Below are 11,825 nucleotides of genomic sequence, written 5' to 3' on the forward strand. Positions count from 1 at the left end.
ATCACAGGTGGTGTTACAGGGTCACAGCTTGGATGGGTCCCTTCTGACCAGCAGAGCATGGGCCGAGCAGCTTTACCAGTCACTGCTGCATCCCCTTTCCCATACCTCATCAAGGTGGAAGGGATGATAGTCTGGATTTAAAGGTGGAGGATGCTCCTTGCCCTTTGTGAATCTGCTCTGAGATTTTTGGCATTAAACTCCATTGACATTGTTTCCACTCTGGGATTTCTCTGGTAATGAGTATTCCACATCTAATGCCTTCACTCTTATCACTTGCCTACCTTCTGTATTGGCATTTCCTATTCAAAGATAGACCTGCTGTGATTAGGTCACCTTTCCTCCATTGGTGACCCTTCCTTATTAACCTGTGCGCATACTACCCACTGTTTAACTCATTCAAGCTACAGAATTTAGCCTTCAGCCCTCACACCCTCTTGGTAGCCCTTTGTTGAACCTTCTGCAGTCTGCCCTGTAAGCCATATTCCTCTACAGACTGACATGTTTTTAAGACGATTTGCCACCCCTCCACACTACATGTGGACATTCCCATTCTTGGACGTTGGTACAGCTATTTAGCAGCACTGGACTGTGTGCCTGCAGGTCTCCTTCAAAAAACTGTTATTGGAAAGGAATAAATTATTTAAAACTTAACTGGAATATCTCTCCGTTATTCAGCTTTTATAATCCTTTCAATGTACAGCATCCTGATTTTATGTTGTCATACTCTCTTTAAAGAACATTCCATGAAAAGGAAATGTACAAGTGTTTTTAAAAGGTCTGAGTGATTCAAATCTACTTCCCTAACCTGATCTGTTCTGTTGATCGAACATACTGCTAAGGTTATTGCACAAAAGCTTCTTTCCCAATAATGCCAAACCAAAATACAATGTAGAAGAGAGGAGTTTAGATTTGCATTTAGATGAATGCATAATGTAAGGAGCAACAGTTCTTCAAATAGAGTCTACTGTTTAATGAAGTCATTTGGTATTAGTAGAAAACAAAGCTTCTGTAGGACACCATGAAGCAAGGTCTACAAGGAGAGGCAATCTCTTTGTTAAGGGAATTGACATGGTTGTAGGCTTTGGAGTGTACAAGCTCATGGGAGAGAAGTCCACTGAGCTTATGTCCTGGTTTCGCCTCAGATAGAGTTAATTGTCTTCCTAGTAGCTGGTACGGTGCTATGTTTTGAGTTCAGTATGCGAGGAATGTTGATAACACTGATGTGTTCCACTGTTGCTAAGTAGTGTTTAGACTGATGTGAAGGATTTTTCAGCTTCTCAAGCCCAGCCAGCAAGAAGGCTGGAGGGGCACAAGAAGTTGGCACAGGACAGAGCCAGGGCAGCTGACCCAAACTGGCCAACAGAGTATTCCATACCATGGGATGTCACATCTAGTATATAAACTGGGGGGAGTGGAGGCAGAGGATCATTGCTCAGGGACTAGCTGGGTGTCAATCGGCAGATGGTGAGCAATTGCACTGTGCATCATTTGTACATTCCAATCTTTTTATTATTACTGTTGTCATTTTATTAGTGTTATCATTATTATTAGTTTCTTCTTTTCTGTTCTATTAAACCGTTCTTATCTCAACCCACGAGTTTTACTTCTTCTCCCGATTTTATCCTCATCTCACTGGGTGGTGGGGGAGTGAGTGAGAGGCTGTGTGGTGCTTAGTTGCTCACTGGGGTTAAACCACAACTGCTTACAAGGTACTTAAAGACCTTGTGTGGCTTAGCCAGTCCCTAAAACACAAATAGTGCTGTATGACAGAGTAGATGTTCACACCCTTCTCATACTGCATTCTGCTTTGGGACAATGTTGGGAGGAGGATACTGGGCTGGAAGGGCTTTCATCCTGACCCATATAGCTATTCTGTTGTTGTTTAGGTGTCCTGAAATCCCTTCCTGGTGATCCTGATAGTCAAATCCTGTGGCATCACCTGCCAGTTCTGCTCAGTCCTGGTCACTCTATTTGCAGCTCATGAGAATGAATAAGAAACAGGAGACTTAGCATGAAAACCATGGACCCTGTGTGTAACTCTGTGGTCTGATGAAAAAAAATTATTTAGTCTTGTCATTTGTGCCACTGAGTCAGTTTTGGGTGCAGATTTCAGACCATGCTGCTGTGGAGCTGATGCTGTGACTCCTTTTGTTGTTTTGTGACCCTTTTTCCATGGTGGATGACATTACCTTTCCTAGGGAGATTTATACCCTGTTTTTTTCATGCTGTGCCACCAGGAATGATGCCAAAGAGAGGCCTTGAAGTGTCAGCTTGTGAGATTTTCCGTTTCTACAAACTGATCCCAACTAAAAGCCTGATTGAGCCCATCTCCATGATTGTGCCTAGACGGGTAAGTTATCCTCAGGTCATGTTCATGTCTGGGACAAACACCAGTGAAAAAGAGGGCATTGCCTCCTCTCAGTGACTTTTGGGGGAAGGAGAATAGGTAGAACAAGGGATTTTCTCTCTCCTGGTCTGAGGGACAAAGCTGGTCAGTTTGTGGGGCAGCACTCCCAACAAACCTTGGCTGGGTAAATCAAGAATTAGGTCTCTGTGTAATGCTAACTTTCTAAGACATGCTCACTGGTCTGCTCTGCTTGTGTGCAGCAAGGGGTCTCTCTGACTGTCAGGTCAACTAGTCAACTAGCTGGCTGTAAAATTCCTCAGTTGGTGGGATCTGTTTGACATAATGACTAAAGAGAGAGAGGTGTTGGGGATGATGGTGGGTGACATGAAAATCTCCTTGTGGAAGGAAGAATCACCCTGGGAAAAAGTGAACGATGGGTTCCCAGATCTGTACCCAGTGGGTGCAGCTGTGTTACAGACAGTTGTTCTGTAGCATGTAAGACACAACCCATTGCACTGAGCGTGATGTAGAAGTAAGTCTCAGAGCTGGTGTGGCTAGAGAATGACTCAGGTCATGAATCTGTAGCTAGCCAAGGTAGCTCCCATGTGACTGTGTGAGCAAAGGTACATTGGAACTGCCAGCACTGTGCCCTGTACTTTCATTAACATTGGAAGATATGAGTGCCTTAAATTCAGAGAGGCAGCAGAGCTAGTGCTCATGGCAGCTATCAATCAGGCATGTTCCTCCAATGTTATCTCCTTGGCCAATTTCTGCCAGCTGATGATTTGTGACTTGTGTCCATCCTTCATATCCACTTCTTCATCCTCAGGAATGCTGAGTTCATGAGAGTTGGGTTAGCCTGTGTCACCAACTTCCCCCAGTCTGTTGTCTGGATGTGTAAAGACCTTACTGGCATGAGTTAAAATAGGCCTTCAGATACAATTCTTCTGATTTGGGGTGACACTCCCTGTGCTGAGGTGGAACAAACTTCTTTCTCCACAACAATCCAGTATGGTCCATCTAAGCCAAAACCTGACTGACTAGTGACTCTTGATTTTTGTTTGCTTGCAGTCAGAGTCATACCAGGAAGACATCTACCCCTTGACCGCAGGAGCCCAGCCAGCGCTGACAGCACAAGAGTGGCTGAACGGATTTAACAAAGGTCAGCATACGGAGAGTTCCCCAGCCCTTCAGCTCCCCAGGGCTTGGGTAAGCTGCCACTGGCTCTCTGGCCCATTCAGTGCCAGAGAAAGAGGATGGGAGGAAAAGGAAAGACATAACTAATACAGATGTAAGCTAAAATAATTTGGTGGCTAAAATATTCACAGCTGTGAACTCTGGAAGCTGCTCCAGTCAAGTGCCTCCATGTTTATCCCTGCAGGTTGTTTGAGTGAATTGCAGCTGATTTCTGGGTGTGGTTTGTGAGTGCTAATCCATCACCTGCCTCCCTCCCTAGGGCCTCTCTTGGTATCCTTGAGACCAGGCTCTGGAGCTGTGAATTCCTTACCACAGTTTCTTGAGGCAGAGCCACTCATGAAAACTACCGACCTGAGCCGGCACCAGGGTCAGGGAGGAAGGTTGCCACTGGAGGACATGCAGAAGCGAAGTGAGGTGGAAAACAGCAGAAAACAGCTGCAATCGGAGAAGAAATTACGGAAAAATGAACAAACGCACCTCTCCAATGGCTTTGACCTATCTGAGTGTCCACCACCAAAAACTGAAAATGAGGTATGAATGTTTGGGGTGGAGGGTTGGGGCTGTGGGGGGAAGCCCAGAGCTGCTGGCAAAGGGGTGTTGTTCAGAAGGTGACAGAATCCAGGGAGGGTTTATTTTGCAGATGTGGGCCAGTGCAAGCTTTTCGTTCTTTGTGAGGGCAGAAGTTCTGCATGCCCTGGCTGCCACACAGGAAGTAGAAATGTGGCCCAGCAGCACACCAGCTGAGGGGGTCTGGAAAGGAGGAAGCAATCAGTATTCCCTCTTCTTAGGCATTCTTGTAGTACAGGCCTGCCTGGTGGCTGGGTGGGGACAAGGAGGTCCTTGTGACCTCCAGGTTCTGGAGAAGAGAAGGGGGTTTATGCCGTGTAACCCTTCTATGAGAGTTGTACTCAGAGAGCCCAGTGAGGCAACAGGGACAGCTGTGGAAGGAGTCGGGGTACCCTGCTCCCTTGGCCCATGATGCATCTGTGTAGTCTTAAGTGCCTAATTGTACTGTGGACCCTGACTTGGGAAAGGGGCTGGCTCTGCCCTTGCCTTGGCAGCTTACTGCTGGGGGACAGCTTGGCAGTGCCGTGCCACTGAGGTTGGCTGCTAGTCGCAGCCTGCTCCTGGGAATGGCTCCAGAAAAGGTCCTGGCAGCTCCATGATCTGTCTTGAGCCATGGCCAACCCCCTCCCTGTACAGTAACCAAAGCTTGTACAGTGGTAGGTCTCTGTGGTGATTTGCAAGCCCCCTGTCACTGGTAGCTCAGGGACATTTTTGAGTACATGCAGCTTGTTTGCTTTTAGAAACCCTGGAAGGATTTTCTTCCCATAGCTGTGCTCAGGTCCCCTTGTTGGCTCTGCAAGATTTTGGCATCTGCAGCTTGATGGGCAGGAATTTCCACAGCTGAATTGCCCTATGGTGTGAAAAAGGATATTCTGCACGTTTCTGAGCTGGTGCCTCAAGGTTACAGAAGCAGACCTTGCAGAGCTGGGTGCTCCATTGCATGCACAGTGAAAGGGCATGCTAGGCTCAACTGGAGAGGACAGAGCATGATCAACAGGAAAAAAGGAGAAGTAAAAGGACTTGCCCAAGGCCAGAGTAGGAGATGTGGCAGATCCAGGAATTTAGACTCCGAATACCCTCTGTGTCTAGGCTCTCTTTGAGTGATCAGTGGTATAAAAGTTATATTTTTCTGATCTTTTCACTTGAATTAAGCAGGTGTAGCATTACTAAATGGCACTGAGAATCACTCACACTCATAGTCCAGGCTAGTGGACAGCAGCAGCACTGTTGATGTTCAGTCTGTTGGCTGAAGGCCTCCTCCTTAGATGCTGTTTCTCTCAGAAGTGATGTGACAGGACTGGTGGCATTTGACATGTTAAGTCCGAGTTTTCTTAGTATAAATGAAGTAAAATGTGACTTTTCTTACAGCTTTTGCAGATGTTTTACCGGCAACAGGAAGAAATCCGTAGACTACGTGAGCTGGTAAACCAGAGAGATATCCAAATTAAACAGCTGGAGCTGGAGCTCAAAAACCTCTACATGGATATAGGCAGTTACTGAGGGTGCTGGCCTGCAGCACTTTGCACCCCTGGCAACTGGAGCAGACTCCAGCTCCATGGATAACTCCTCTTAGTTTTTTTGCTGGGGGGGAAAATTGATGCTTCAGGCAGTGTGGACTTCCCTAGCTTGTGGTGGTCACATTTCCCTAATCATCACCAGACAGTTATTGATGAATTTGCTGCACTTCTCCAGGCTCCCCTTGCTTGCCTGCTCACTTATGTCAGAAGCTCATGTGTTACTGCTCGTGAGAGACTTTGGAAAATCTTGCTCTTCTGGTCCCGGAGAAGCCACCTGTTAAGCTCTAGTAACAACCTGTTTTGCTGCCTCTCCACATGACATGAGGATGGGACACTGAAGGCAGCTGCCACCTTCTTTTCCTACTCCTGGACCCAGAAGTGCAGCTCCTGGGGCTGCTATTCTCCTGCCCTAGGAGACCACTCTGCAGCTGAGCTTTGGAGGCACCTCTAAGCTCAGAAGTGATCCTCATGCACCCCTCTCTCCTCACGGCTCGGCCCTGCAGCTACCCAGCTGGGGTAGGCAAAACCGTGGCTGCCCTGACCTGGTGCTTGGGATAGTCCTGCTCCAACTGGGAGGCTGCACTGGAACTACCAAGGGCCAGCACTTTTGTGATAGGTAAAGCAGAGTTGTTGTTTGGAGGTCCTACTTTAAAGGGGTGGCGGTGTGGCCTGGTTCTCATCAGAGAAGCTGCAGGTGCAGCAGAAGTCTCTGGGTCCCTTGAGTCAGTGGCCTTCTTTCCTCCTTTCTGCCAAAGACCAGCCACAGACAACTGGGGGCCATGGTCCTGCGGTGCTTACCAGACAAATAAAGACAACATTTAAAGCTGCACAGTTGGCAGCGGGGGTTTTGCCAAGAGGGATTAAAAGGACAAGGGGAGAGTTGGACCCCCAAGCCACAGCATACCTTTCATCAATGGTGCTAGAAGTGTGCTGTCAACCACAGGGGTATTATAGGACCATGGCTGGTCATGAACAGCCCCCCCCCCAGTTGCTGGACTATTGCTTGTCCTTTTGCGAGCAGCTGCTGCTTCCTTAACTCCCAGGTGCCAGTGCTGTGTCCTGTGCCTGCAGCCACCTACAGCTGCAGGCTCCCTCTTCCCAGCTGTGTTGCCCAGCCCCCTGCATCCTCCAGGGGTGCCCTGTCTCCCCAAGCCCTGCAGCCACCCTCATCTGGGCCCTTCAGCACCAGCTCTCTAGCTCACTGCCTTCCCCAGCCCTTTGCACAGCCCTTTGGACAGGAGCAGTAGCAGGATGCTAGTCCTGTCCTTGGTTTCAGGGCTGGCACCTGTGACCAGCTTTATGCAGTCTGTCCGCAATGTGCAGAGCTGGGCTGCCTGCCTGGTGGGTGCCTGGGGTTCTCCTCTCATTTGTTCCCACAGTGTGGGGCAGGTGAGCACACTGTCAGTTGCCCCGGGGTCTGAGTACAGCAGCAGCACCAGAGGGGGAATGTTTTTTCTTGCCCCAAATGCAGAGTTTATGGAGATGTCTTAAACCCAAGGAGAGCAAGCAACCACTGTTTGACTTGTAACTGTGCACTTCTGTTGTGACACATGTAGGAATGAATACTATGCCCTGCTAGTTTCATGAAGCCTAAGGATTTCCCAAAGTCTAAAAAAAAAAAACCAAACAACTCTGTAGCCACAAACAGGACTCCTTAGCAAGGGTACTAAAGGCTGTGCACTGCCTGTGCTCATGTGAGATGCCCCTCTGGTTATCCTTGAAAGCAATAGCCAGCAGGGAGCTCATGGGCACTGAATACTCTTATATGAGAATCACACAAAGACTTTGGCATCCCTTCTGCTCTGCTGCAAAGGCTTCACCCAGCTTTCAAAAATAGTTAATGCATTTTTAAATAGCAACAACAGATGTGGGTGCTAAAAAGTCACAGATATTGTTGGTTTTTTTCTGCAGCATTACAGAGAGGGTGTAGTTGTTCATGTTCTTCAGGAAGAGTCCTTTGGCATCAGTCACTTATTTAAGACTAGTCTTTTTGTAAAAAATAAAATATTAATAACAAAGTTGTTGAAACAAGCTTCAGCTCATTTCAGATCCTCTAGAATGGCCTTTCCTGTGCCCTGGGAGCACCCTGCAGTACGCAGTTACATGCAAAAGCAGCTCACCCCAGATACAGAGCTTTAATCCAAACACATGAATCTTACACCAGAAGTGGCCAGGCTTTCTCACCAAAGAGAAGAGCTATGTAAGAAATCGAGAAGCTCATGGTTTTTCAGCCATGTCAAACAGGCCTGACATCTTCAAACTTCAAAGCCATTTTCACAGAGTGTAGCCCCAGGGATATGACAGTCTGGTTTTCATGCTATCATTTATCAGAAGGGAGTGCAATTGACACAGCCTCAGCAGTCCAGGGGATACACCACTTTCTTTGTCGCCATATGTGTTTTATTTGCTGGATTTTTTTTGCTTATTTTTCATACAGAATAAATTATTTAAATTATTTCCAAGTTAAAGCAATTTTTTCCAGGGGATTTTTAAATCCTCTTGAGGACTCTTTCTTTGTTATCCTATGACTAGTTAGCATAGAAAATGGTCGGCCACCATGGTTCTTATCTTAGGGTTGTGTTGATTTCAGCATTTCTGGAAAAGAAGTTGCTTTCATTTAGGCTTTGCTGGCAACATTTGATAAGTCGAGACTATTTAATCAAAAATTCTTTTTTAGACAGTATGCCTGTAAAAGCATAGACTGTGAAATGTATTTCAATTTGGAGCTTAAATGCAACCATAAATCTTTCACACAGAGAAAAAAAGTGGAGGAAATGGGGTTATGTGTTAATGAACTGTGCCTAAATAGACTTAAGTGATCATCTTAACGGTTTCTAAAACTCCTAACAGCTTTCTAAAAAACTGTAAAACATGGGGATAAATAAAATTGTGCAATGAAAAGCAAATGTAACTGAATAATAAATATATTTAGAGTTTTACTTTTTGATACATGCAAGGTTGTTGGTTTCTTATTGTCATTGCATTGTTGAAACGACTAAAAATTAAGCTGAATCAAGGTCAGAAAGGAGTATCACCTGCTGTCTCTTGCTGGCATGAAGTTGTGGCCTTACAGGTTGTAACAGGTCTTAAGCACATGGGCCTGTCTTCTCAGATCTTTCCCATCTGCCCTTGATGCTACAGAGGGGTGGCCATTTCAAACTGTTCTGCTTTACACTGCTATGTATGTTGTCTTGAGTAAACCAAGCCCCCCTGGAGACGCATACCATGTGGTGAGGGGTTTCCTGACCATGCTGCCTTGCAGTCCCGGTGCTTCTTTTGTCCAATACATTCTGACCAGGCTCTTTTAGAGAGCCCATATGAGAAGGGATTAATGTGTTATCACCAAATGTACTTATTTGAAGACATTTGATGTTAGATGGGATTTTGATTTAGCAGAGTTAAGCAGCAATCACAATACAAGCACAATATAGCAGTTGCAACATCCAGCTGGATCACTATACAAATGAAATTCCCATTACTGGTCTGTATATGCTCACTGTCATGATGCTGGGTATCTGCAGTCACTGGGAAGAAATATGTGCGTTGAAGCCAGCTCGAGCCTGTAGCTGTCTTCAAAGTTTGTTTCGTTGGTTGCTCAGTTTTTGTGCTTCATGTGGGGCTGAGCCCTGTGCTGGTCTGGCTGGCTTAGGGAAGATATTCATACCTTTTGATTAAGTCAGGCCACCTACTCAACCAGTTGATCACTCAACTGATATAGCAATTAATCTAAAGCAAAAGCCACCCTCCAGGTCCCTTTTCCATTGAGGTAAGTTCATCTTTCTGTGGTAACTCCTTGTATTCTTCCCTGAGCATCATGAGTGCATTGCCTGTGCCCATCATCTCCGAGCCTCCTTCCACTGTAGGGGTTTGTTGATCAGTCACAGCTTTGGGCATGGAAATGTTCATGGCTGCATTCAGGATGTAATTTTTGCTTGATAAAATGTATTTTAGGCCAGCGTTAGGGAAAAAGGTGGAAATTACTGGAGAGTCTGTGCTGGGAACTTTGTGCACCAGCCATGCAATTGGGGCACTGTGACGTCCTGACCTCCCTGTTTTGTAAGGGACCTCGTGCTGGGGAGGGTGGCGGGGACCCATCCATCCCAGGGCACTGTGTCACTCCTTTGGTGCTGACACAGTCTCACTGCTCTGAGCAAAGCCTAGGAAAAGGTAGCGGCAGGCAGGTCAGTGTGGGAGGCAGTGGAATAGCCTCTAGCACCTTTGCTGTCCTGGAATTATGGCTGCTGAACCACAAAGAGAGCGAAACATGGTCCTGCAGTGTTACTTGCCTGTTGGATTTAGAGCCGCAACACATCGTATCTTCAGCATCTACTCCAGGCCAGCTGCCAACTGCAAAATAAACTCCACTCAGACCTACGCAATACTTGTCATTTTGTTTTCCACCCGGAGGGTCTGTACCCTTGGTGTGCTCAATGAGCTGTGAGCAGAAGTGAGCGTGGAGCTAACACTCACTTGTTTGCTCTGCAGGGAGAAGCAGCAGGTCACTTTTGTTGTCCCTGGCCTGGCCAGCATCCATCCCTGGCAGCGGGGTAGCTGCAAGCTGCAGGGAGGCACTGGAGCAAAGTCCTAGTGCCAGGAATTGCCTCTTGGGCACACTGCAACACCATTTTGGAGCAGGATCTCAGAGCCTGTGCTGGGGTCACTCTAGTTTGTCCACAACTTGCTCGTACTGGGCAGTCTAGAACTGGACTCAGGACTTCTCCACATGCAGCCTCACCAGCACTAAGGGGAGAGGAAGGATGACATCCCTTGACCCGCTGGCAATGGTCTTTTAAATACAGCCCAGGATGCTGTTAGCCATTTTTGCAGTGAGCCAGCATTGCTTGCTCAAGCTCACCTTGTTGTCCAGCAGAACCCCAAGGAACTTCTCAGCAAAGCTCCCTGCCAGGTGTGCAGTCCCCAGTGCATACTGGTGCATAGGGCTGCTTCTCCCCAGATGCAGGACTCTGCAGTTGCCCTTGCTGAGCTTCATCACATTCCTCCTTGCCCTGTTCTGCATTTCTCCTGTCAAGGTCCCCTGAAGGGCAGCACAACCATCTGCTGCACCCACCATTCCTCCCACTTTTGTGTGCTCTGCAAACTTGCTTGATAGTGCACTCTGTCCCATCCTGCAGGTCACTAAGGCAGAGGTTCAACAGCTTTGGATTTGTTTTGTAAACAGTTTTTGATTTTCCCTTCAGAAATTCAGGCTGACCACTCCTGAGCACTTTCTGATTCTTCATGCCTTTGGAAATGATCTCCAGGGGGATTTTTCTCCACCATCTTCTGAAGGACTGCATGAGGCTGACTGGGCTGTAGTTCTTACATCTTCCTCTTTGCCTGTTTTGAAGACAGGACTGAGAACTAGTCATCTGCAGCCTTTCCCAGTTGTCATCACCTTTCAAAGATCATTGAGGGTGGCCTTGTAATGCTGTCAGCCACATTGTCCCTCAGCATGCTTGGGTGCAACCCATCTGGCTCCACGGACTTGTATACATCCAGGGTGTTGAAGTACTCCCTAACATGGTCCTCCCTATTCTGGTCCTCCCTAATCAGGTATACAGCAGATATCCACCACAACAGTCCCCATTCTTCCCTGCCAGCTTTCACTCTCCTTAGGTCGATGATAAACTCTTCAGATTCTCACCATGGCTACCGTGCTCATGGAAATCAAAAGCCTGCTATGAACAGCAGCTGTGCAACCAGTTGTTCACCCACAGTATCTGTTGAGTGCTCCTCGGGCACAATGGAGAAAACCAACACTTGGGTGCCCATGCCCTTAAGCAGTGCCCCTGGAACCTGCTAGTCACACTTGATACTTCTCACATCACCCCTGGCAGTATCTTTGGTGCATACATGAAAAAGCAGCACTGTATAGCAGAGGGCCAGCCGAGCCCCCATAGCCTCTGCACAGCATCCTTAATAAGAGCCCCAGGCAAGCAGGAAACCTCCCTAGATGAGGTATCTGGTTAGCAGATACGGGGCTTCTGACCCCTATAGTGGACAGTACTTTCCTCTGCTTACTGCTTCTCCCTTCCTTCTAGTGGTCCTGAGTGGTTCACATGCACCCAAGAAACCCCTTTTTGTTGGCCCTCACAAGGCTGGGGCTAAGGCCATATAGCGGGAGCTACCACGCTTAAAACTGTGCTCCTCTGATTTGCTGACAATTGCTGCTTCTGTCAGCAAAGAAAACTCTCCTG

The 11,825-nt window shown here is 47.3% G+C and overlaps 1 protein-coding gene across 2 annotated transcripts in view; it reads left to right on the forward strand.

The window, feature by feature from the left end:
- CORO2A (coronin 2A) overlaps positions 1-8,577 on the forward strand; it is a 58,340-nt gene extending 49,763 nt beyond the window's left edge. For both annotated transcript variants that reach the window (XM_075020402.1, XM_075020400.1), the window contains 4 exons: positions 2,238-2,350; positions 3,419-3,509; positions 3,804-4,075; positions 5,480-8,577. In XM_075020402.1, the coding sequence (XP_074876503.1) occupies positions 2,238-2,350; positions 3,419-3,509; positions 3,804-4,075; positions 5,480-5,611 (608 nt within the window). In that variant the 3' untranslated portion in view covers positions 5,612-8,577. The remainder of the gene's footprint in view (positions 1-2,237; positions 2,351-3,418; positions 3,510-3,803; positions 4,076-5,479) is intronic.
- Positions 8,578-11,825: the final 3,248 nt, after the last annotated feature.

The sequence above is a fragment of the Buteo buteo genome, chromosome Z (assembly GCF_964188355.1).
Source record: "Buteo buteo chromosome Z, bButBut1.hap1.1, whole genome shotgun sequence".
NCBI classification, from domain to species: domain Eukaryota; kingdom Metazoa; phylum Chordata; class Aves; order Accipitriformes; family Accipitridae; genus Buteo; species Buteo buteo.